The 25,653-nt window shown below is 34.5% G+C and overlaps 1 protein-coding gene across 2 annotated transcripts in view; it reads left to right on the forward strand.

Moving 5' to 3' along the window:
- The first annotated feature begins 1,780 nt into the window (after positions 1–1,780).
- The window catches only part of glrba (glycine receptor, beta a), a 33,606-nt gene continuing 9,733 nt past the window's right edge, over positions 1,781–25,653 (forward strand). The window contains exons 1-9 of one of the 2 annotated variants that reach the window (XM_051105694.1): positions 1,781–1,832; positions 1,990–2,273; positions 6,506–6,634; positions 7,104–7,210; positions 9,507–9,574; positions 9,781–10,007; positions 12,259–12,341; positions 12,502–12,642; positions 24,055–24,207. In XM_051105694.1, coding sequence (XP_050961651.1) covers positions 6,516–6,634; positions 7,104–7,210; positions 9,507–9,574; positions 9,781–10,007; positions 12,259–12,341; positions 12,502–12,642; positions 24,055–24,207 — 898 coding nt within the window. In that variant the 5' untranslated portion in view covers positions 1,781–1,832; positions 1,990–2,273; positions 6,506–6,515. Of the gene's footprint in view, positions 1,833–1,953; positions 2,274–6,505; positions 6,635–7,103; positions 7,211–9,506; positions 9,575–9,780; positions 10,008–12,258; positions 12,342–12,501; positions 12,643–24,054; positions 24,208–25,653 lie in introns of those variants that run through there. The other variant, XR_007827429.1, reaches the window with a different exon arrangement.

Genomic DNA, 25,653 nt, shown 5'->3' on the forward strand with positions numbered 1-25,653 from the left:
CAAATTCTGAAACACAATTGTAGGGTTTTATTTCCCAGTTGCGCTGTATATGTACTGGGCTTTCTCAGACCTATGCACCAAAGTTTTATATGCTATAGCTTCATGTATGTATAGAGAGAAAATAAGATGAGTTTTATTTGATCAGAGTATCTTCTGTTATTATACATAATTAACCTATCAATATAGTATATTAAAATAAGATTCTTTAAATCTCTATATATATGACCCTGGACCACAAAACCAGTCTTAAGTAGCATGGCAAGATCCATAAATACATTGTGTGGGTCAAAATTATTGTTTTTCCTTCTAAGCCAAAAATCATTAGGATATTAAGTAAAGTTAATGTTTTTTCTAAATTTTTCTCAATATTTAGATTTTTATTGTCCTGTCCTAACAAACCGTACACTCTTAAAAATAAAGATGCTTCAAGATGCCATAGAAGAACCTTTTTTGTTTAAATGGTTCCATAAAGAACCTTCAACATCTGAAGAACCTTTCTGTTTCATGAAAGGTTCTTTGTGGTGAAAGATGGTTCTTCAGATTATAAAAAGGTAAGAAAGAGATGGTTCTTTAAAGAACCTTTGGCTGAACGGTTCTTTATAGAACCAAAAATGGTTCTTCTATGGCATTGCTGTGAAGAACCTTTTAAAGCACCTCTATTTTTAAGAGTGTACATCAATGGAAAGCTTATTTAGTCAGTTAATTTAGTCAATGGAAAGCTTATTTAGTCAAAAAACAGTGACTGGTTTTGTGGTCCAGGGTCATACACACACACATATGTACATAAAAAAAAAAAAAAAAATATATATATATATATATATATATATATATTTATGAGTTATATCAATATTTATATGTATATTATTTATATATTTATTCATATTTATATACAAATATATTAAATATAAATATATATATATATATATATATGAGTTATATCAATATTTATTTGTATATTATTTATATATGTATTCATATTTATTTATATTTATATAAATATATATATTCAATATTTACATTATATATATATATTAAATATTTATATATAAAATATGTTTATATATATTTACATAAATATTTATATATATATTTGTATGACTATATATTGTTTTTAAAATATAGTATATAATATTATATATTTATGAGTTATATGAATATTTATATGTATATTATTTAAATATAATTCATCTTATTATTATATATATCATAAATATTATATATTTATGAGTTATATGAATATTTATATGTATATTATTTATATATTTATTCATATTTATATATAAATATTAAAATATATATATATATATACATTTATATCAATATTTATATGTATATTATTTATATATTTATTTATATTTATATAAATATATATTCAATATTTACATATATATATATATATATATATATATATATTTATGACTATATATTGTTTTTAAAATATACCAAATAACATACCAATAATATATTAAAAATATTTCAATATGTATTTAAATAAGATTTATATTATATAAAGAGAGAGAATAACATTAATTATATTTGACCAGCATATCATGCATTTTTACATAAATGTGTCATATATCTTAAATAATTTAAAGATATATTTAAATATAATTCATCTTATTTTCAGAGTGCCTTCATATTGTTTATGTGAATCTTATTCTCTCCCCTTCCCATTCTCACATGGGATCATTTATCTTTCCTGCCTGTTTCTTACACACACACACGCACACGCACACAGCCCATCCCATGCCCTCATTTAGTTCTGTGGGCTCAGTGTAAATCTGTTAAGAGAAAGGACTTGCGATTTAATGTGACACAAAGGACAAATCGAGGTGAGGAGTAGCTGTTCACAAAACCACTAACATCTCTTGAATTCTTAAGCCTATAATATGATCAAATTGGGCTGCTTTTACATAGGCTATCATTTTTATGTGCTGCGGTACGATTAACAGCTTCAGCTTGTTCTCCTCTTGATTTTGCATAACACAGGTTCCTTAGATCTCCAAGTTCACTTAATGGTATTGTAGCTCGGTAGGTTTCGTAACTTAAATCCAGGCGGAGAAAGTGACGCCGGTGCGGGACAGCGCTTGCTTCATCACGCGAGAGCACAGCAGCAGCCTCACTGCAGCGGGACAGGTGCATGCACGCGCAATCCATCACACACATCGAAACTGAGCCCGGAGTGTGGATGTACATACAATGACAGTCATGTGTGTTTACTGGAAGCGTGTTTGAGCGGGGGACACTAACATCAGCTGTGTTTTCTTCATAAGGTAAGGCTACGTGTCTTTATACTGTCATATCTCCAGATGTTCTCACGGACACGCGCTTTTTTCGGTTCAACATGATTTCACAAGTTGTCTGAGTGACTTATTACTGGTGTCTTTATTTATCTTGCTGTGTAAGTGTGCGCCGGGAGGTCTACAAGAGTGTTTAACGGTGTGGTGAGTGCTCTCCCGTGTTTCCACTGCGGATCTCTAGTGCTGGATTGTGTCCCGGGTGTTTTTTACTCCGCCGCTGGAGCGAGAGCTCTTATTAGCGTTAATTAATCCGCACGTTATTCTCAAGGTCTGATCAAGGCGCGAGTATCAAGATGTTCCAGGGGTTTTGTAAGAGACCGTGTTAATGAGTTTAAGCAAGCGACATTTCTCTGATGATATTTAACTACACACTTTAATATAGGCCTGTATGTGTATTACAAAGCATTTAGTTCAGAACTGTTTCATACGCTGGGATAATTTTTTGTAAATTCTGTCTTCCGAACTGAAAGTCAGTTATTTGTGATTCTGGACCACAAATCCATTCTTAAGTAGCACGGTTATATTTGTAGCAATAGCCAAAAATACACTGTATGGGTCAAAATGATACATTTTTCTTAAATGCCAAAATCATTAGGATATTAAGTAAAGATGATGTTCCATGAAGATATTTAGTACGTTTCCTTCCGTAAATATATCAAAACAAATCATTTTTGATTAGTAATATACATTGAACTTCATGTGGACAACTTTAAAGGTGATTTTCTCAAAATTTTGATTTGTTTTTCAACCTTTAGATTTTAGATTTTCAAACAGTTGTCTCGGCCAAATATTGTAAAAAGACCATACATTAATGGAAAGGTTATTTAGCTTTCAGTTGATGTATTAATGTTAATTAAAAAAAAAAAAATACCCAGGGTCACATTTTTGCTATAACACTAGCGTACGTGAGTCGACTATATAGTTTTTCTCAGTCGCTTTGATGCATTTCTCAGATCAAAAATTAAATTTTCAAAACTACTTTATAAACCCCATCATCTAGTCACTTGTGCACAGTTCCAAGTTTCCAGAATGCTTTGGTACATTCATGCAATTGATTATGTACATTTGTCTGCAGTTTCCTACATTATCATTTGCTAATGTCATGTTGCTCAAAATGTATTATACAGTTCTCTGTGCAATAGTCTTACCCCTCAAAACATCTAGTCATTAGTTCATTGTGTCATTACAGTTTTTCTCAGTCACTTTGGTGCATTTCTCGAATCATCCTTTATATTTGCAAAATAAGTATTTCGTTTCTCAAAACAATTTGTACAAACAGCACCACACAATGGATTACCTGCAAAAGCCTGTAACTTACTCAAAACCTTTAGTTTAAGAAAGTAAGTACTTATGTCAATGAACATATTAGTGCCATCAGAATAAAAAGCCGTTGTGTCATTGTTCACAAACAAGATGCACAATGCATGGCAAATTTACAAAAAGACCAACAGAAATGTGTAGAAAATATGCTTGACAGTTTGACAACTAGTTCAGCTGTTTTGCGTTTAATGACTTATACAATGAACTAATGACTAGATGTTTTGAGGGGTAAGACTATTGCACAGAGAACCATATAATACATTTTGAGCAACATGGCATTAGCAACTGATAATGTAGGAAAACGCAGACAAATGTACATAATCAATATCATGAATGCACCATCGCAGCATGTTTAAAAGAATGAGAAACTGCTTTTATGATGTCCGCAAGTGACCAGATGATGTGGTTGAACAAGCAGTTTTGAGAATTTCATTTCTGATCTGAGAAATGCACCAAAGTGATTGAGAAAAACTGTAAATGCAAAATGGTTGATCCAAACTGTCAAGCATAATTTTTTACACATTTCTATAAGTCCTTGTAAATTTGCCATGAATTGTGCAGGTGAATCTTGACTTTCACTAATAGAGAATGCAGATCAACAAATGATAAACCAGTTCTCTGAAATTCCTCATACAGTGCTACATGAAAAAGCAAAGTTCTGCCTGTGTTTGCCTTTCTAATTTTGTATTTTGCCCATATTTCTTTTTCTTTTCTAATCATGATGACTTTGTAATGTGTTTTCTTTTTTTTTACTACTAGTAAAAGTGTAACTGTGAATCCTATCCGGTCTCTTTTAATCAGTATTTTGAAATGGATATATGGCATACACTAGAAGTGCAGTCTTCTGCATTTTAATACAGTAACTGTCATCCAAACTGTTGCCATAGTTTACATCAGGTAATACTAACAGAGTGCACTGTTATACTGACAACATGACTAAGCATTTTTACTGTCTTGTTTGTGAACAATGACACAAGGACTTTTCATTCTGATGGCACTGGTTCATTGACATACACATAAATACTTTTGAGAGATGAGCTAAAGATTTTGAATAAGTATTAGGGTTCTGCAGGGAAACCATTGTGTGGTGCTCTTTGCACGAATTGTTTTGAGAAATGCACCAAGAGAAAAACTGAGAAAAACTGTAAAGAACCAAAATTGACTTAGGACAAGGATATTTCACAGTTATTTCAAATTAGGGAAAAGTTAATGCTTTTTGCATGTCTTCTATCTATCTATCTATCTATCTATCTATGAAAAGCCTATAATGGGCAATTTAATGTTTCACTGTGACAACCTAGACCATAAAAACTATGACAGCATGCCTCCAGGTGGACTTGTGTTCAGTGAACTGTTTCTATTTTCCTGGGAAATCATAGTCAGAATGTTCAATAGGTCGACAGCTAGCCTTGGTCTCCTATATAAAAATAAGTGACTATATTTGTGGAGAAATATAATAGAATACAATATATAATCATAAGTTTCATTCTGTTTGTAAGTTTTGGTAATGAAAAATTCAGTTTTGTCTTTTCTCACACTTTCTATTAAACCCTGCTGTGCTGTTATATTTCCACCTTTAAAGACATGCATTCATCTTTTGTATGTCACATTTAACGGGTGATTTAATTATATTGTTAAGCAGTAACTGAAATGAATGAAGGAGTAGTTCACCCAAATTGCTAAACTTACCCTCAGGCTTTCCAATATCAGAACAGGTTTGGAAAAAATTGGCATTACATCACTTTGCTCACCAGGCCAAACAGCTAATAAAAACGTAAACCACACGACTCCAGTCCATCATTTAACATCTTGTAAAGTGAAAAGCTGTGTGTTTGTAAGAAACAAATTCATTAAAAGTGATAGTTCACCCAAGAATGAAAATTCTGTCATCATTTACTCACCCTCATATGGTTCCAAACTCTTAAGACCTTTGTTCAACTTCAGGACACAACACTGTGTCAGCAGTACCACATGCATGGCATCGTGGTGCTCTTGTGAATGTGTGTCTAAGATTGGCATTATTCTTTGTCTTTATTCTTTAAGAAGTCATTATTTCTTTGTGCACGAAAAGTATTCTCGTAGCTTCATAAAATTGAATTTGAGCCACTGATGTCACATGGATTATTTTATCAATGTCCTTACTACCTTTCTGGACCTTGAACATGGTAGTTGCATTGCTGTCTATACAGGGTCAGAAAGCTCTCGGATTTCAGCAAAAATATCTTAATTTGCGTTCTGAAGATGAACGAAGGTCTTCTGGGTTTGGAACGACATAAGGTTGAGTGATTATTGACAGAATTTTCATTTTTGGGTGAATTATCCCTTTAAGACTATTGCTTCTAAAATATTCTCTATCCATAATACCGTCTTCTCCAAAGAAAGTCATCTTGATATGAGGGGGGTGGATTTTTTTTTCCACTAGCATTACTATGGATTATGGACTCATATTTTGGCCAGAAGTAACAAGTTAAAATGCACAAATACTGGATCTGTTTCTTACAAATGCATAGCTTTTCATGTTACAAGATGATAATTGATGAAATGGATTATTGTGATGTTTTTATGTTTTTGCACTCTCATTATGATGGCACCCATTCACTGCAGTGGATCCATTGGTGAGCAAGTGATGCTAAGTAATGCAAAAAAATTTTCAAATCTGTTCAAATTAATAAACAAACTCATCTACATCTTGAATGTCCTGAGGGTGAGTAAATTTTCAGCTAATTTTCATCATTACTCATACTCATAATAAAATCTTCACATTTCTTTATTCCAGATCTGACCTGATGTTTCATGGTTTTTAGCAATGAATGCCATAATTACATTAAAGCCACACTTCCATTCAAAAGTATTTTTGCTGACTAATGTGTTTGTGTGCTTTGCAGGTGTGCAGTCATGGTTCTCAAAGGGCTGATTTTGTTGTTGCTGTTGGTACAGTTCTCTGCAGAGAGCAGTGCCAAAGAAGGAGGCAAACCCAAGAAGGGGAAAAAGGGCAAGCAAGTCATCTGTCCCTCGTAAGTCTCCCAGGCAGTTTCACACATATGTATGCTGATCCCATAATCGTTTCAGGTTGCCAAGGATGCATGGATGTCAGTCATGAAGAATTACAGTGCTGTTAAGCAGAGTGAAAGTCTGGTGATAAATTTTGGAGCCTGCCAGACTGGCTGGTTCTGTTAGCACTGGTCCAGGACCAGCTGTGTCCTTGTCAACACTCTTTGTTACATACTAACAGATCCAGTTAAACTGGCCTCAAGCCATAGAGAGGGCCAGTGGTCCGAATCTATATGACTAAGCATGAATAAGTGTCTGTGCTTTTTATTGTGTTTTCTGATAGCAGACATTATTCCAGACGAATGATGTGTTGAATAGTTCTTGAATCAGAGAGGGCTTTGACTCTTTGCCAGGGCAAGTATGTCCTAGTATGACTTTGATAAGTGATGTACTGCCAGTATAGTGTGTGTGTGTCTGTTTTGACATTGCCAGTCAGTTATCAGCAGAGGACTTGGACAGAGTCCCGGCCAACTCAACCAGCAACATACTGAACCGCTTGTTGATGACCTATGATTCACGAATACGACCAAACTTCAAAGGTACTGAGATCTTGATCTTTTTTTATTTATTTATTTATTTTTTTATAAAAGTGTTTTATTTAATATTTTTCTTGCTAAATAAACCCTGCTATAGTGAATGAATTACCAAAATGATTAACTGAAAATTGCACATTTACAGCCAAAAAATATAACACATTTAAAAAAAAAATACTAATATATTTGACTGTATATATATATATATATAATGCGTGTGTGGGTGTGTGTGTGTATGAAATATTATGAAATACTAAGTATGAATGAACATACACTGTCAATCAAAAGTTTCTGAACAGTAAGATTTTTAAGGTTTTTAAAGAATTCTCTTTTGCTCACAGAGGCTGCATTTATTTGATCAAAAATATAGCAAAATCAGTAATATTGTGAAATATTTTTACTATTTGAATATATTTTGAAATGTAATTTATTCCTGTGATCAAAGCTGAATTTTCAGCATCATTACTCCAGTCTTCAGTGTCACATGATTCTTCAGAAATCATCTAATATGCTGATTTGCTGTTCAAGAAACATTCTAATTATTATTATCAATGTTTTAAACAGTTGACTAAATTTTTTCAGGATTGTTTGAATAGATAGATCCAAAGGTCAGCATTTATCTGAAATAATAAGCTTTTGTAACATTATATACTACACCATTCATTAGAGTCAGTATAAATTTATATTTATATATATTATTTTGGGGGGGGATTATAGAAATTAATACTTATATTTAGCAAGGATGCTTTAAATTGATCAAAAGTAACGATAAAGACATTTATAATGTTACAAAAGATTTCTGTTTCAGATAAATGCTGTTTTTCTGGACTTTCCATTTATCAAAGGAACCTGAAAAAAATCTGCTCAGCCGTTTTCAACATAATAATAATACATGTTTTTGAGCAGCAAATCAGAATATTAGAATGATTTCTGAAGGATCATGTGACTGGAGTAATAATGATAAAAATTTAGCTTTGAAATCACAGAAATAAATTACATTTTAAAATATATTCAAATAGAAACAAATAGTAAAAACAATTTACTGATTTTGCTGTACTTTGGATTAAATAAATCCAGGCTTGGTGAGCACAAGAGACTTATTTCAAAAAAAAAAAAAAAACATTAAAAATCTTACTATTCAAAAACTTTTGACTGGTAGTGTAAATTACTAAATGCGCAATTATGTATTAATGCATTTAACATGGCTTGGTTAAAAAAATGATATGATTTCTTGTTAGTTGATGATACCTAACATATTTTATCTTTAGGCTATGCCCTTCCTTTTTTTGCTGGCATGGACTATTGGGTTATGATAACCAATTTAGGCATTAGCCTTCCTATTGATTTTTTTTTTTTTTTAAGTATCCTGTTTTACTCAGAATGCATCAGATTAAATTTGCAATTGTGTGTGTGTGTATGTATATTTAGTTTAACTGAATATATGGGTAGTTCACATATCAATGTGTCCTTTGGTGTGATGGAAAAATGTAAAAAAAAAAAAAAAAAAAAAAACCCTCTAACACTGAAGATAAACCTCTCTCATGCTATTTGTAACTGTAAGAATGAAGATACATTTTTCTCATGTTATTTGTATGTTACTACATTAATACATATACATTAATGTTTTTTTTTCTACATTTTTGCTGTCACATCGTAGGACACAGTCCAGTTTGTATTTGTCAGCTACCCATACACACACACACATACACACACAAATATTTATTTATTTGTTTGTTTGTTTTATTTATTTAATTATTTATTTATTCATTCATTCATTTTTAGTACAAAAATATATATATATATATATATATATATATTAATATATATATATTTGTGTCATACCCTGATTATCAAAGAACTCTATCATCTCAGACCTCAAGTACATTCATAAAGCAACTACTTGCACTTTTCCACAAAAAAGTCACAAATAACATAATGGATGACCTCATTAGAATGATAATTTAATCACAGTGTCAGAGAATGGCCGAGTGTGTATTGTACAACGTAATTGGAAATTCTCCTCCGTCGTGTTGCTGAGGATCACAAGACCCTGTGGAATTAGAATGTGTCATTCTGAACCCGGTGGAATAAGAATGTGTCAGAACGAAACTCTATTAGATCAATGGGCATCTGCTACCGTCCCGAGTTCTTACATCCAACAGAGCACAAAGTATTCTCACATTTGAGAGTATTTACTGCACACTTTGGGGAATCTGAGAATAGCACACGTCTTCTATGCTACACACATGGCTGATGTCCATGATTATATTCCTCTGAAAGACATGCTATCATGTGTTTGCAGGTATCCCAGTGGAGGATAAGGTAAACATCTTCATCAACAGCTTTGGGTCAATCCAGGAGACCACAATGGTAAGAAAAAATGTACTATCCATCGAATGTAGTTTAATTTAGTGTAATTTACTATTAGTTTTCTTTCTTTGCAGATTTTTTTGTTTCATATTAGCCATTTATGCACACAACCTTGTTAAATGGTGTACGTTTGATTGATTTTCAAAATATATTAATCTGTTTTTATACTATGTTGTACCAAGACAAGTTGTATGTTTAATTTCCAGGATTACCGTGTTAATATATTCCTGCGCCAGCGCTGGAATGACCCACGGCTACGGTTGCCAGCTGATTTTAAGTCGGATGCATTGACCGTTGATCCTAAAATGTTCCAGTGCCTGTGGAAGCCAGATTTGTTTTTCGCCAATGAAAAAAACGCTAATTTTCACGACGTTACACAGGAAAACATACTCCTGTTTATTTTTCGCAATGGAGATGTCCTCATCAGCATGAGGTAAGCCATGGTCAGAAACACATTTTAAGTCAAAAGTTTACATACACCTTTCAGAATCTGCAAAATGTTCATTATTTTACCAAAATAAAAAAAGGATCATACAAAATGCATTTTATTTTTATATAGTACTGACCTGAATAAGATATTTTTTTTACATAAAGACGTTTACATATAGTCCACCAGAGAAAATAATAGTTGAATTTATAAAAATTATATAAATTATATAAAAAAATATAATGTTAAATGTTTGATTCTTAATACTGTGTGGTTATCTGAATGATCCACAGCTGTGTGTGTTTTTTTTTAGGGATTTAGAAATAAACACATTAAGAGCCAGGGGGTGAAAACATTTTGAATTTAAAGATCAGGGTAAATTTAACTTATTTTGTCTTCTGGGAAACATGCAAGTATCTTCTGTAGCTTCTGAAGGAGAGTACTAAATGAAAAAAAAAAAAAGAAGATATTTAGGCAAAATAAAAAAATGTACACAAATTCATTCTTTTCAAAGGTTTTCACCCCCGGCTCTTAATGCATCATGTTTTCTTCTCAAACATCAGTGAGCGTTTGAACCTCCTGTAATAGTTGCATATGAGTCCTTCAGTTGTCCTCAATGTGAAAAGATGGATCTTAAAATCATACAGTCATTGTTGGAAAGGGTTCAAATACACAAAAATGCTAAAAAAAAAAAAAAAAAACAAAGAATTTGTGGGACCTGAAGGATTTTTTCTGAAGAACAGCAGGCAGTTTAACTGTTCATGACAAACAAGGGACTCATGAACAACTATCACTAAACAAACAAACTAAAAAAAAGCACAGTCGTGGATCATTCAGGTAACAACACAGTATTAAGAATCAAGTGTATGTAAACTTTAAACAGGGTCATTTTTATAAATCCAATTAGTATTTTATCTTGTGGACTATATGTAAAGATCTTTTATGTTAAATATTTTAGTCAGGTCAGTACTAAACAAAAAATAGCATGCATTTTGTATGACCCCTCTTATTTTGGTAAAATAATTAACATTTTGCAGATTCTGAAAGGTGTATGAAAACTTTTGACTTCAACTATAGCTCATTTGGCTGTTCGTAGTAGCAAAGCAGCATATCTCTTTTAGCATATTTTTAGCATCAAATCATCATATTAGAATGATTTCAGAACAATCATGTGACACTGAAGACTGGAGTAATGGCTGCTGAATTGTTCAGCTTTGCTGTCACAGGAATTAATTGCTTTTTAACATATATTTAAATAGAAAACAGTTATGTATACAAACAATTACTGTTATATATGCAAATAAATGCAGCATTGGTGAGCATAAGAGACTCTAACATTAAAAAGTTACCAACCCCAGACTTGGGTAGTGTAGAAATGGTAGTGTAGATGAATGACATTGCTGCATTTTGTGATTAAATTTTAAAGTAAGCCAGGCTTCCCATGAAGTCTTAAAACAGTCACCATCCTTAGATTTATTTTCATATCAAATGGGTTCATTTCCAAATCTAATAATCTAATCTCCTTATGATGTTTCAGAAAGTTTTGTATCAAAGAACATCAGTGTTTAATGCATTATTCACCAGATGGTTTGCAGTAGATTAAAATAGGCCCTAAACAGTATTTGTAGTTGTATAAAAAGATAAATATGAAGAAAAACTGTTCATACTACTTGTATAATAGAAACATAAAAGCATGTCAAATGTTCAATTTCAAGTTTTCACAGTGCTATTTCCCTCCATTTCAAATCTGGCCCTGGAGTTTATTTATTTCACAGATACAAAATGCTTATTGCACCTCTGGCAATGTGTCCTTGCTACATTTGCTTTGCTGAAAGAGCTGTTGAAATGATTCTTCTCACATTCACATTTATCTTGTTTTTCTTGCTATTTATTCTGTTCTGATCCTTAACCGCAGCATATTTAGATAGCAGGATGTCTAAAGCTATGGCTACTTGCCCAAGCTGAAAAGGTCTTTGTGGAAGATGAGAGAATATGCTTCATCTTAGCTTTGCCATGTGTGTGTGCGTGTGTGTGAGAGAGCCTTAGAGTGAGAATCTCACCCCACAGCCTCCTTTACTCTCTTTCTCTCTTTCTTTCCCCCTTTCTCTCTCTCATCTGCTACTGCTGCTCCACATGCACCCAGGACTAATGAACCTTGCAGTGTCTGTTTGTGTGTGCGTGTCTATCCTCTTTTCACATACTGTCTCATACACATACAGTCTGTTCTAAACTTTAAAAAAATTGCTTTTTTTTTCAGGTTGTCTGTCACTCTTTCTTGCCCTCTGGATCTAACACTGTTTCCTATGGACACCCAGCTCTGCAAAATGCAGTTAGAGAGCTGTAAGTGAAATAAACACATGCACACACAAACTGGTAATCCTGCAATAAAACAAAACTACTGTATATTATTTTTAAGAAATGTAAAAAAAAATATATATATATATAAGGATGAGGTGAAATGTCCATGTTAATGTTGTGTGTTTTTTGTGTGTGTATGTAGTCGGCTATACCACAAAGGATCTGGTGTTTATGTGGCAGTCTGGAGACCCTGTTCAGATGGATGAGATTGCTTTGCCACAGTTTGATGTAAAGCAAGAGGACATTGAGTATGGAAATTGCACAAAGTTCTACCCGGGAACAGGTATGGATTGACGTATAAATATCCACTTATATTTGCATACATATTAAAGGAGGGCAACGCAGAAAGAGGACATAGTGTTCGAGGAGGCAACAGCTCAAGAATAGCACACACACATGCAAGTGAGAAAACGCTGACCTCATACCTCTTTTACACTCCTAATTCAGACTCAAGTGAATCAATACCTCTGAGATGGGTAGCTTGGCAGAACGATCTGAGTATTAGAGCCAGAGTCTTACTGTAGCATTAAACTGTTGGAATGATCACACGTTTCTGTTTTAATGAATGTTGTGGTTATGAAGTGTCTTGTTAAATGGTAAATGTTCATGCCTGAGAGCCTTCTGTTCTCTCATCAAGCTGTGAACACCTGATCCATTTCTTTGTGTGTGGGAGCTGTATGTTCCCATCCACTTTCCTTTTTGTTCTCACACCCTAGCTATGATTGAAACCTTTACTATTTCTGCAGTATGTGAATGCATAGGATACTCAACATTTTGGGTTAGATATTTAAAGTGAATCATGAAATCAAATGAAATCCCTATGAAATCAAAATGCTTTTGGCTTTTAGTATGAATATGTTAGCCTTAAAGGAACACACCACTATTTTTGAAAATAGCTCATTTTCCAACTCCCCTAGAGTTAAACAGTTGAGTTTTACCATTTTCGAATCCATTCAGCTGATCTCTGGGTCTGGCGGTAGCACTTTTAGCATAGCTTAGCATAGATCACTGGTTCTCACTGGATCCCTCTAGTGGTACACAGAGGAATCACTGAATTTAATATAAATTAACAGGGCTCTAGACTTGCGACAATTTTCTGAGAAAGTGCGAGTTAAAATTTGAGGTGGTTACATTTGTGCGAGAGCATGGTCTGCATTGCTCCAAAGCGTCTGCTCCATACAGCGCGTGTTGCAGAACCACAGCACATTGAAGCAGGAGTCAGAATCACTGATCACATGAAGAGAGGCGCTTTCAGTGCAAAATTTGCATTTACAAGATATAAGCATGTAAAACTTACGGTGTGTTCACACGGGGCGTCAGCGTCAATGCTTGACGGAAGGCGTGGCTGAAGTTTGGCACTGACGCCATGGTCATAGCAGCGTCAGCCAATGAAATTAGATAGGAACTCAACAACAAAAACTCGGATACAGCTTCATTGTCAGTTCCTTTATATACACGTGTTTGTCAATTATTTATAAAATGTGTAGTTATGAAATAAATATGAATATTGGGGAAAAGAACAGTTTAATAACATTAATAATATAAAAACCCTGTATATATTTGTATATTTATTATATATAATAAATAGTAAAAAATCACCCACCACTCTGATCATGTATATATTTTTTATATGAAATTTAACCTAAATTTCTGATGGCTGATGGCACGCTTTTCTTGGCGGTACATTCTATGTATGGTAGTTGTCATTCACGGGTCCAATACACACCAGATTCACCAACGGCCTCTGTCACCTCCTTCCACGCCTGGTCTCTCCGGTATGAATCCCGGTACATAAAAAGTGATTGGTCATAAAGGACCGGGTGATTGCCCACCACAATAATTAGTTTCTCCTCCATTTTAAAATTTATCCTCAGTTTGCTGCTCTTGAACAGGATGAACGTGATTGGCTGCCGCCTGGCTACTGTATTTGCATAGAGCGATCCTGAAATCCTGAAAAATTCTCAACTCCTGCCGCGAGCAACACCAGTGAAGCGCCGCCGACGGATCCACAATTCTTTTCGGCAACGCTTGACGTCACCCATTCAAAGTCAATGGGAAGCGTTGACGATGACGCCCCGTGTGAACACACCGTTACAGTCTCTAACTTCCACCAGTATGGATCAATGATTTTAATGACATCACCCTGCACTTCAGCATCTCAACTTACTGTCCAATCCAATGCTCTCTAGAATCCAAAGCGTCCCGCCCCCTACACTGTAAATACATGCTGAAGCAGCGACCGAAATTGGTCACTTGTTCACAGAATTAATATTCAGCATGATAAATGGCACATAGTGCTCAATATAGGGGATAGCGAACGATTCAGACATTCTGCTGGGGTGAATGAAGTCTGGTTTCGCTTTGTGTCACACAAACCGTTGCAGCACGCACACAGTCTCTGGTCAGAGACTCAGTAATACAGAGCAAAAATTATATACGCGAGTCTGCACAGACCACAAAATGTATCGGACACATTTGAATTCTACACAGAATGCTATTTTATAAATAGATCAGTGGTTCTCAAAGTGTGGTAGGAATACTAAATTACTAATTACTAAATTAAATATAAATTAATGTTAAAACACAATACATTTTAATTTAATCTTTTTTGTGTAAGGTTTATTATTATTATTTTTTTTTAAGTACAGTACAGTTTTTATTTAACTTTTAGGTACAACACATTTTAATTTGATCATTATTTAAGTTTTTTATTTACCTGTATGTAAGCACAGTGCAGTGTTAATGTTCAAACTGTATTTACAATGTTAAACTGGCTGACAACAAAAAATATTCTTATTAGGAATAAATCTGCCTCATTTTTGAACTATGCAGAGCTGTAGCTGAATAGTTAGGCCTACTACGTTACTGTATTTTAATGTTGGTCATCATGGTGATACTTGGAGAGCCAAATATTTTCTGAGATGGTACTTGGTATAAAAAAAGTTTGAGAACCACTGATATAGATAATGCGATATGGATGAGATTGTGGCTGTCATACGCTGTCAAATGGAGCTTTACTAAGCTCAGCGGCTCTGGCCCAAGCTGTGATATAAACGAAACACTATTGGCTATTTAAAAAGGGGTGGGACTGCTGGATATTTCCCACCCTGTCTTCCTGTTTCAATTGAAAGTACGTCAACACATAGAATAACGATGCATGTTTCAAAGCACTTCAGTGGAACTTTAACAGTGGTTAACACTATACAATAAGGTTTCATTAGTTAAAATGAATTACATTAGTTAACATGAATTTACAATAAAAATACCTATAAAACCTTTTTTAGTCATAGTTAATGTTAATTTCAGGATATAGTTATACATTATTAAAATCAAAAGTTGTGTTAATATTATTTAATGGACCTGAGCTAACATGAACTACTAATAAACAGTTGTACTAATAAACATTGACAAAGGTTAATAAAAACTGTAACAAATGTATTGCTCATTGTTAATTGATGTTAGTTGCATTAACTAACTTTAATTAATAAGACCTTGTAACGTTACCTTAACATTTGCCAAAAGGTGCCATGTACAACTATAGCTGTACTGTGCAAAATACTGTATCTAGCACTTTCCACAAATAGGGTCTAAAACAGAGGTGCCCAACCCTGTTCCTGGAGATCGACCTTCCTGCACAGTTTAGTTCAAACCCTAATCAAACACACTTGTCTGTAATTATCAAGTGCTCCTTCAGATCTTAATTTGCTGGTTCAGGTGTGTTTGGTCGGGGTTGGAGCTGAACTCTGCAGGAAAGTCGATCTCCAGGACAAGGGTTGAGCACCCCTGGTCTAAAATAATAATAACAAAAAATATCTTTTGAAAAAAGGTTAGCGTTATTGCAGGAAACACTTTTTTTCTTTTTTCTTTTCCAAAATGATGTAACAGAAATTAAAACGATCTCAGCCAAACACGAAATCCAATTTTTTTGCCACAGTTTGAAGGCTTAGTATTGCATATTGCACACTGTTTCACATACTATTTCTAGTATTTACTCTGCAGTAAATAGCTAACAGTATGTATTTCATTCTGAGTGTAGCTGGTTTCTTGCTTTATTCACAAATCTTAGATACAGCTATCCAAGATTCTGCTACATTCTGAGCCTGAGGCAGGCTGGCAGAGATGTTAGTGATAATGACACTGTTAATGTTGCTATTGATTGTGCACAGCATGTTTGCCATGTGATCTGGGTAGTTATGTTTGTGTGTCATTTTAGGAGACTATGGTGTAAATACCTTGTTTTAGTACTGTATGTAACCCCACTGCCTTATCAGTAAGGTAGTCAGTAAGGTAACCTGAAATGTGTTTCATTCAATTCATTGTAGTGGATTGACTTTAAAAGGTACTTAGTGCTGTAAGTCTTTTAAAAACACTAATATATCTATATATCTAGTAGGGCTGGGCAATATGACAAAAAACTCATATCACAATATAAGTCATCTCATACCAGGATAACAACATATATATATCACGATATATATACAGTACACCCCTCACATTTCAGCAGTCATTTTAGTATATCTTCTCAAGGGACAATACTATCGAAATAAAACTTGGATATATTTTAGAGTAGTCAGTGTGCAGCTTGTATAGCAGTGTATATTTACTGTCCCCTGAAAAGAACTCAACATACAACCATTATTGTCAAAACAGCTGGCAACAAAAGTGAGTACACCCTAAGTGATAACAGCAATATGTCATTTAACTATGCAAAGCCACATGTCCATGTTCATGTTTTTGTCTGCTTGACAGGACCATACAAAGTTGTGTGTCTTGTATAAGAACAGTTAAAATTTGGTGCTTTGAGTTCAGTTCTCTCATACTGACCACTGCATGTTCATAAAGGCACCTCATGGCAAAGAACTCTCTGAAGATTTGAGAATTAGAATTGTTGTTCTCCATAAAGATGACCTAGACTATAAGTGGTTCAGTAACAACCTGAAACTGAGTTACAGTATTGTGGCCAGGGTCATACAGAGGTTTACCAAGACGGGTTCCGTTCGGAATAGGCCTCGCAAGGGTCGATCAACGAAGTTGAGTGCTCGTTCTGTGCGTCAGGTGCAGAACCTGGCTTCAAAAAACAGATGCATGAGTGCTGCCAGCATTGCTTTAGAGGTTGCAGAAGTAGAAGGTCCGGTTGTCAGTGCTCAGACCATATGCTGCACACTGCAACAACAAGTCGGTTTGCATTGGTGTCATCCAAGAGGGAAGCCTCTTCTGAAGCTGGCTTACAAGAAAGCCCGCAAACAGTTTGCTAAAGACAACCTGTCCAAGAGCATGAATTACTGGAACCATGTCCTATGGTCTGATGAGACTAACATAAACTTGTTTGGTGTCTAGCATGTATCAGATGGTGTCTAGCATGTGTGGTGATGCCCTGGTGAGGAGTACCAAGAAAATTGTATCTCTCCTACAGTCAAGCATGGTGGTGGTAGCATCATGGTCTGGGGCTGCATGAGTGCTGCTGGTACAAAAAATACATTGTTTACGGTAAACTTTTTCATCATTTGGATGATGAAAACACACCACCAAAATGACAATTGCCTTGCTGAGGAAGGTGCAGGTGAAGATGACCTGACCTGAACCCTATTGAGCACCTATGGGGCATCCTCAAGCGGAAGGTGGAGAAGCACCATGTGTCTAACATCCAGCAGCTCCCAGCAACAACCTGTGCAGCTCTGGTGAATTCCGTGCCCAGAATGATTAAGGCAGTGCTAGATAACAGTGGTGCTAATACAAAATATTGACACTTTGGACACAGTTTTGACAAGTTCACTTAGGGTGTACTCACTTTTGTTGCCAGCTGTTTTGACAATAATGGCTGCATGTTGAGTTATTTTTAGGGGACAGTAAATATACACTGCTATCCAAGTTTCATTTCTATAGTATTGTCCCTTGAGAAGATACACTAAAATGATTGCTGAAATGTGAGGGGTGTACTCACTTTTGTGAAATATTGTATGTATATATATATATATATATATATATATATATATACTATATATATATATATATATATATAGGTACCTTTTCTGCTACCTGGTGGATTTCCTCCTCTATTTTGCCCTGACATTTGTGATATAAAAGAGGCAACTCAAATGTTGTTTAATGTTTTCATCTTGGGATTGTGTACCAGGAGTCGAGTATTTTCATTAATGCACTAACCCCACACCCCCTCTTCCCCCACGATCCGCAGCATCCCAATACCGTGTTCGAAAATGACCTGTTCTACGGAATAATTAGGAGATAGGAGAAAAATACTTTCTCTCACAGTTATATCTTTGGGTAATTATACTGTATATAAATTGCGGTCATCAGGGAGCAGCTATTGATATGCGTGGCATTGATTTTGAATGCACAAACCCATTTTACTTTCACTTTTGATATTTGCGATCACACATGCTCTGAGTATACTACAGCAGCAGTACTTACCACACATTTTACAAGATTAGATTAAGATTAGATGCTTGTTAGTGGTGCTCATGATCTGCAAATCATTTGCCATCGTCCTCAGTCATCTCTCCTTACTCTGTTTATGTGGTAAGTGAAATTGTATATACTGTAATATAACAGGCTACTGCTAACAAGCAGCTAACCCTGTCCCTTTAGTGGCTTGAGTTAATTTATTAGAACGTGTTATTTGTTTTCCTTACCTTTCTGAGTAACGTTACAGACACTAGTTTTGTGCTGGCTGATTCTTCTCTTGCACAGAGCCACTCAGTTCTGTCTCCCGTTCACTCGCTTTTCTGTTATTCACATTTCTGCCTGCATCCCAGTGGTGGCGTGTAAAATTGCAATCATCCAAATGATGAAAAAGTTTACCGTAAACAATGTATTTTGCGACACCACAAAATAAACAATAGAGCATAATATGGAACGATTTTTTATTCCGTCCATCCGATATATATCATCATATCACACAGCCCTAATACCTAGTTTATTTTTAGATTTAGTTTTTAAAATCCAAGTCTTTTCTAGAAACCCCCGTGCTTAAAGGAATTGTTCATGCAGAAATTAAAATTTACTCACTCTTAGACCCTCCAAGATGTAGAGGAGTTTTTTTTTTTTTTTTTTTTTTTGTTTAGTTTTTTTCAACAGAACAAAATTTAGGGAAATTTGGCATTACATCACTTGCTTATCAAAGGATCCTCTGCAGTTAATGGGTGCCGTCAGATGAGAGTTTGAAGAGCTGATAAAAACATGACAGTAAGCCACAAGTAATCGATACGACTCCAGTTCATCAGTTAATGTCTTGTGAAGTGAAAAGCAGCAAACCATAGCTTCTGGCTAAAAAGTCCTCTGTCCATAATATTGCTTTTTTCCAGTAAAAAAGTTGAATCAGGAGAGAAATGTGCACAGAGCAAGCACCTTTTACAATTGCAAACAGTCCAAAATGGTTCTAAATAAATGTCAGTGAATTTTGATGTGAAAGAACAACAGGGGATGGACTTTTTTGATGGAGAAAGTGTTATTATGGATTATGGACTTGTATTTACTATATGGCTAGAAGCAGAAAAAGTTAAAATGGCTTAATTATGGATTTGTTTCTTGCAAACATGCAGCTTTTCACTTCACAAGACATTAACTGAGGGACTGGTTTCGTGTGGATTACTTGTGGATTATTGTGATGTTTTTTATCAGCTGTTTGAACTCATTCTGACGGCATCTATTTACTGCAGAGGATCCATTTATGTCTCTTTGTTCTCACATGATAATTACATCAGAATGTTTTATATACATTTAATTAAATGTAGGTGGAGAGTGCATGGTCAGCAGGTCATTGTTGCAAAATAAATCCCTTCAGAGTGATAAAAAAACTTATTTTGGGATAATAGCCTGCTGACTGTACGTTATCCTTTATTTTGCCCCCCTCATTAACATACACACTCACATTTGCACCTTTAACGTAAAGTATAGCTTTAGAAGTATTGAAGTGTATTTCTCCTGTGGGAATCTATTACATAATACAGTGTTCACTTCTTATATAAGAGAACAGAACAGCATGAGCGTAACTTGCTATCATTACACACACACCACACACACAGAGCCGAGAGTACCTTCACACACATTCATACAAATAATCAAACACTGTTTCAATATAAACAAGACAATAAAAAGAACATCTGCAGCTTGCTCTTAATGATCTCTTTAACTATTTTACAGCAAAATGGTCACACAGAGCTCAAAGCTTGTTGTGCTTCTTGAGAAAAGAGAAAAGGTTTATTTTCTACACTGACAATGGTATCAGCACGTGATGTACAAGTCAGAGGTTCAACACTTATTTCTAAATGCAGTGTTCAGTTCTTTATTTCTATGAGTGATGATAAATCAACACTCTATAGATTGTCGATGTGTGTTTCTAAGAGTAATCATGAGTGTCTGTGTTATCTATCGCACACAGGTAATAAATGAACTGAATACTGAATTGTTATAAAATATCCCACAAGTTTGTTTATCTGCATCTTGGCCCTGTTATAAGGATCATTCATTTTAGGGCTGTCAAACGATTAATCGCGATTAATCGCATACAAAATAAAAGTATGAGTTTGAATATATGTGTGTACTGTGTGTAATTATTATGTATATATAAATACACATAAATTAATGTATATATTTAAGAGAAATGTGTTATTTATGTACAAATTATTTTTATTTCTATATAATATAAATTATATAAAAATTATAATAAATACATATACTTACACACAGTACATACACATATATTAGGCAAACTTTTATTTTGTATGCGATTAATCGTGATTAATCAGTTGACAGCCCTTATTCATATAAAATAATAGTTCAGCCAAAATCGAAAACTTGCTGAAAATGTACTCTCTCTCAGTCCATTCAAAATGTAGATGAGTTTGTTTTTCACTGGAACAGATTTGGAGAGATTTAGCATTACATCACTTGCTGAATGGGTGCCACGAGAATGAGAGTCCAGACTGTTGATAAAAACATTACAATAATCCACAAATACTTCACACAACTCCAGTCCATCAATTAACATCTTATAAAGCAAAAATCTGAGAATTTATAATAAAACACCATCCATCATTAAGATGATCCAAAACATTGCTTTTTCCAGTGAAAAAGTCATCTGGTCTAAATCAGGTGAGAAATACGCACAGATCAAGCATTGTTTATAAGCAAAAACAGTCCAAAACAGTTTTAAACAAACATGCTGGTGGATTTTGATGTGAGAAGAAAACAGGGGTTAGACTTTTCACTGGAGGAAGTGTTATGCATTATGGATTATTGGTATTTTGGCGAAAAGCAGTAGTTGAAAGTTTAAATTGTCTTAAACAATGCCTTAAAGGGTTACTCCACTCCAAAATGAAAATCTTTGTAACAAAATTTAAGATATTTTGGATGAAAACCGGGAGACTTGTGACTGTCCCATTGACTGCCAGGTAAATACCACTGTCAAGACCCAGAAAAGTATGAAAGACATCGTCAAAATAGTTACAATTTTATGAAGCGACGAGAATACTTTTTGTATGCAAAGAAAGAAAAAATAATGTTTTTATTCAACAATTCGTCTCCTCTGTGTCAGTGTAGTGCCATTTTAGAGAGTATCCGCTGGATGCAAACTGTGTACGCCGGATACAACGTTTTCATTCAAATCAAAGCATAAATATACGTACAAAACATATTCATGTGGTGTGGCTAATACAGAATGGCGTACGCAGTTGTAAGTCTCTTCACATCCTGATAGCAGTCATTACGTTTCGGTCCGAACATTGCGATAGCTGTCCTACCTGCCTGTCAACATATGTATTTGCATACCTTGCAATCCTTTGCAGAAGGAGTGAGAATGGCAGGCAAACATCAAAAACCTGATCTTCTTTCCTGGTATTGTAATACTTTTACTAACTGTACTAAAAAGTGTTCTCACGGTTAATGACATATGATGTTGTAATGGCCACTAGAGCATTTATGGTAGTTTTGTAGCAGACTGACAACTGTATCTGTACATTCTGGAAAGGTGAAGAGATGACTCCCTCTACCGACATCTGTCTCTCTTTATTTTATTTATTTCCTTTCTGTTTGTGACCTGAGTTAGATACATGCTTGTGTACATTTTTCCTCACGCGACCCCCATGTATGTCGAGTGTGTCCGTACGTGAGGCATTTTATTAAACTCTGGAAAACACGCCATCTTCTCGTCTCTCGTTGCATTATTAGCGCCACACAATTTTCCTATTCTGGGCTGTTGAACATTTCAACTCAGTGTTACAATGTATTGTAGTAATGCTGTCTCTGGTCGTCTAATCGGTGTGCGTAGATGCGTTTGGGAGGCGTGGCTTTGGACAGCAATTTGCAGGGAGGGTAGGATGTTCGCTTTCAGTGCTATCAGGCTAAAGTTAGCATTTTCCAAGATCTCCTATTGCACCTTTAATATTAAAGGTGACTAAATAAAAACAAAAAAAACAAAAACATGACAACTGTGCGAGCAAGAATGCACATAGCAATTTGCTAAACCTCTTATTTTTTCCCCTATTGAAAATATGTAGAAATACATTATATGCCAGTTGATCACTGAATTTACTGTATTATTATTCAACATCATTATTTATTATCATATATTGCAAAGAACATAAATATTTATGGCTATATGCACAATATGTTATTAATTATGTGCAGTATGTGAATAATTATGTGTAAGACAGCTAAATATAGACATTAATGGATTCATTTCTGCTCCACTTAATGTGGCAAAATAGAGCTCGCGCTCCTCAGATTTAATGATATTTTTTCATTGTGTTGTTTTTATTGTAATTTATTTATTTATTTATTTATTTTTTGACAGATGTTCAGTGTTTAACACTAATTTCACAGTGACCCCAGGAGACAGATGAACTCCTCTTAGGGAATCTGCAAATGCACACACACACACAAGCACTGGACCAAGAATGTGTACTGGGAACATGTGTTCGTGAATCAGTAGTCTGGTGAAGTGTACAGATAGATGGTGTTTCTTCAGCTATAGGCAAATTTTTGGCCCTGTGGACTTGTATAAAATACATTTTTCAAACTCACTATTTTAGTTTTGACATTTTATGTAAATAGGAAAAGACATTTCCACCACATTCACACAAACTTATGTATTTTGCTTGATAACATTCTGTGGTGGAAATGAAAATGATGGAAACATTTTTGGAATAATATGGCAGATTCCTTTGTCTTACTAAGGCTAATTTCATAGCTAGGATTTTATGTATCCTAAAAACACAGAATTGAATTTTTTTAATGTTTTGAGAAAATGATATCTTAATTGGAAATGACATGCAAAAAAAATATTTTGTTCAGAAGTGACATTTACAATATCTTGAATTTACTTCACACCATCATCTCATATTTCATCTCAAGCTCCCCACTGACACAGCTGTCTCCTTGGTAACCAAGTGCAGTTACTTAAAAAAACTGTAAGGAGCAAAATGATTAATTGTCATGGAAATAATACTGTGCTATATTGTTGTAATTAGTGTAAAAATGATAACAATAACGGTTTAAATGGTTTATTTCACTCTATGTTAAGATTACTGATGTAATATTTTAATGAGATTTTCACATTTTAAGATTCAAAGTCTGAATTTTGTAGGAATGTAAATGGTGAAGATATATTACAACACTTTCAAGACGTGCATATAACTTTTTAATGCATTCTCTCTTGTTCTCTCTTCAAAATCTCTAGGTTATTATACATGTGTGGAGGTGATCTTTACTCTCAGGAGGCAGGTGGGCTTTTATATGATGGGTGTTTATGCTCCCACCCTGCTCATTGTCGTCCTATCATGGCTGTCCTTCTGGATCAACCCAGATGCCAGTGCAGCTCGAGTCCCCTTGGGTGAGTCAGCTTTTAAATGAAGCTGTCAGTTAAAACAAAAGAACACCACATACAGTAGCTGTTACTGGAATTGGAGTCTTGTGGTTCATGACCCTTATCAGAGTTGCTACAGCTTGGTCTTTGTTATATTGCCCATTTATTGACTTTAATAAGTCATGGGATTTTATGTGACTGGGGTGATCAAATCTTCAGGCTTTGGTAATAGCAATTTCTAAAAATTAACAAATATTTCTAATACACTCCTGTTTAAAGGTCCACGTAAGTTGTTCTATTTGTTAACATAATTTCAACTGAAACAGGAACAGACAGCGGGACATATAAAGGAGTCCCGCCCCCTTTTTAAAATAGCCAATAGTGTTTTGTTTATATTAGCTTGGTCCAGAGCCGTTGAGCTTGGTAAAGCCACATTTGACAGTGTATGCATTCACAATTTCATCCATATCGCAAAAAAATATACCATTCTGTGTAGAATTCAGATACATTTGATGCGTTTTATCGCCTGTGCCGGTTCACGCATATAATGCACTCTGCGTTCTTGTGTCTCTGGACCGTGAAACAGCATGAAACCAGTCTTCTCTCAGTCCAATCGAAAGCATAGCCTATTTACACTGTCTGAATCATTCCCTATCCCCTACTGTATATAATGCACTATGTGCCATCCAGAAAATACTAATTCTGAGAACAAACTGACCAATTACAGCAGTATTTGTTTATAGTGTAGGGGGCGGTACGTTTCGAATTCTAGAGAGCATTTGATTGGACAGAAAGTCTGAAGAGAAGCTGAAATGCAGGATGATGTCATAAAAAAAAATAATGATCCATATTGACGGAAAGTTTTGAATGCTTGTATCTTGTAAATGCAATCATTGTTTTGAAGCACACTATCTTATAGATAACCTTAAGGCCTGCATATTCATACTTAAAGCCAAAAAAATAATTTTGGTTTAACAGAGACTTTAAATCTTAGGGGTCTGTAAGATTTTTAAAAATATTGTTGAGCATCTCTTATGTTTTCCAAAGCTGCATTTATTTGATCTAAAATACAACAAAATAGTAATATTGTGAAATCGTTCCAGGAACGTGCATATTTTAAAATGCAATTTATTTCAAAGCTGAATTTTAGGCAGCCATTACTCATCAGTCTCCAGTGCTACATGATACTTTAGGAATTATTATCTAAACACTGATGATAAAGCAGTTTGATGCTTAAAAAACATTTCTTTTTATTATCAGTGTTGAAAATGGTTGTGCTGCATAATATTTTTGTGGAAACTGTGATAGTGATAGATGTTTTTCAGGATTCTTTGATGAATAAAATGTTCAAAAGAACATTTACTTGAAATAGTTTTTGTAACTATAATTAATAATAATTGAATACATTGTTGCAAAATGTATTCATTAATTAATGTTCAAACTGAACAATAATACAAATGTTTAGATTAGATT

The sequence above is a fragment of the Labeo rohita genome, chromosome 1 (assembly GCF_022985175.1).
Source record: "Labeo rohita strain BAU-BD-2019 chromosome 1, IGBB_LRoh.1.0, whole genome shotgun sequence".
NCBI lineage: Eukaryota > Metazoa > Chordata > Actinopteri > Cypriniformes > Cyprinidae > Labeo > Labeo rohita.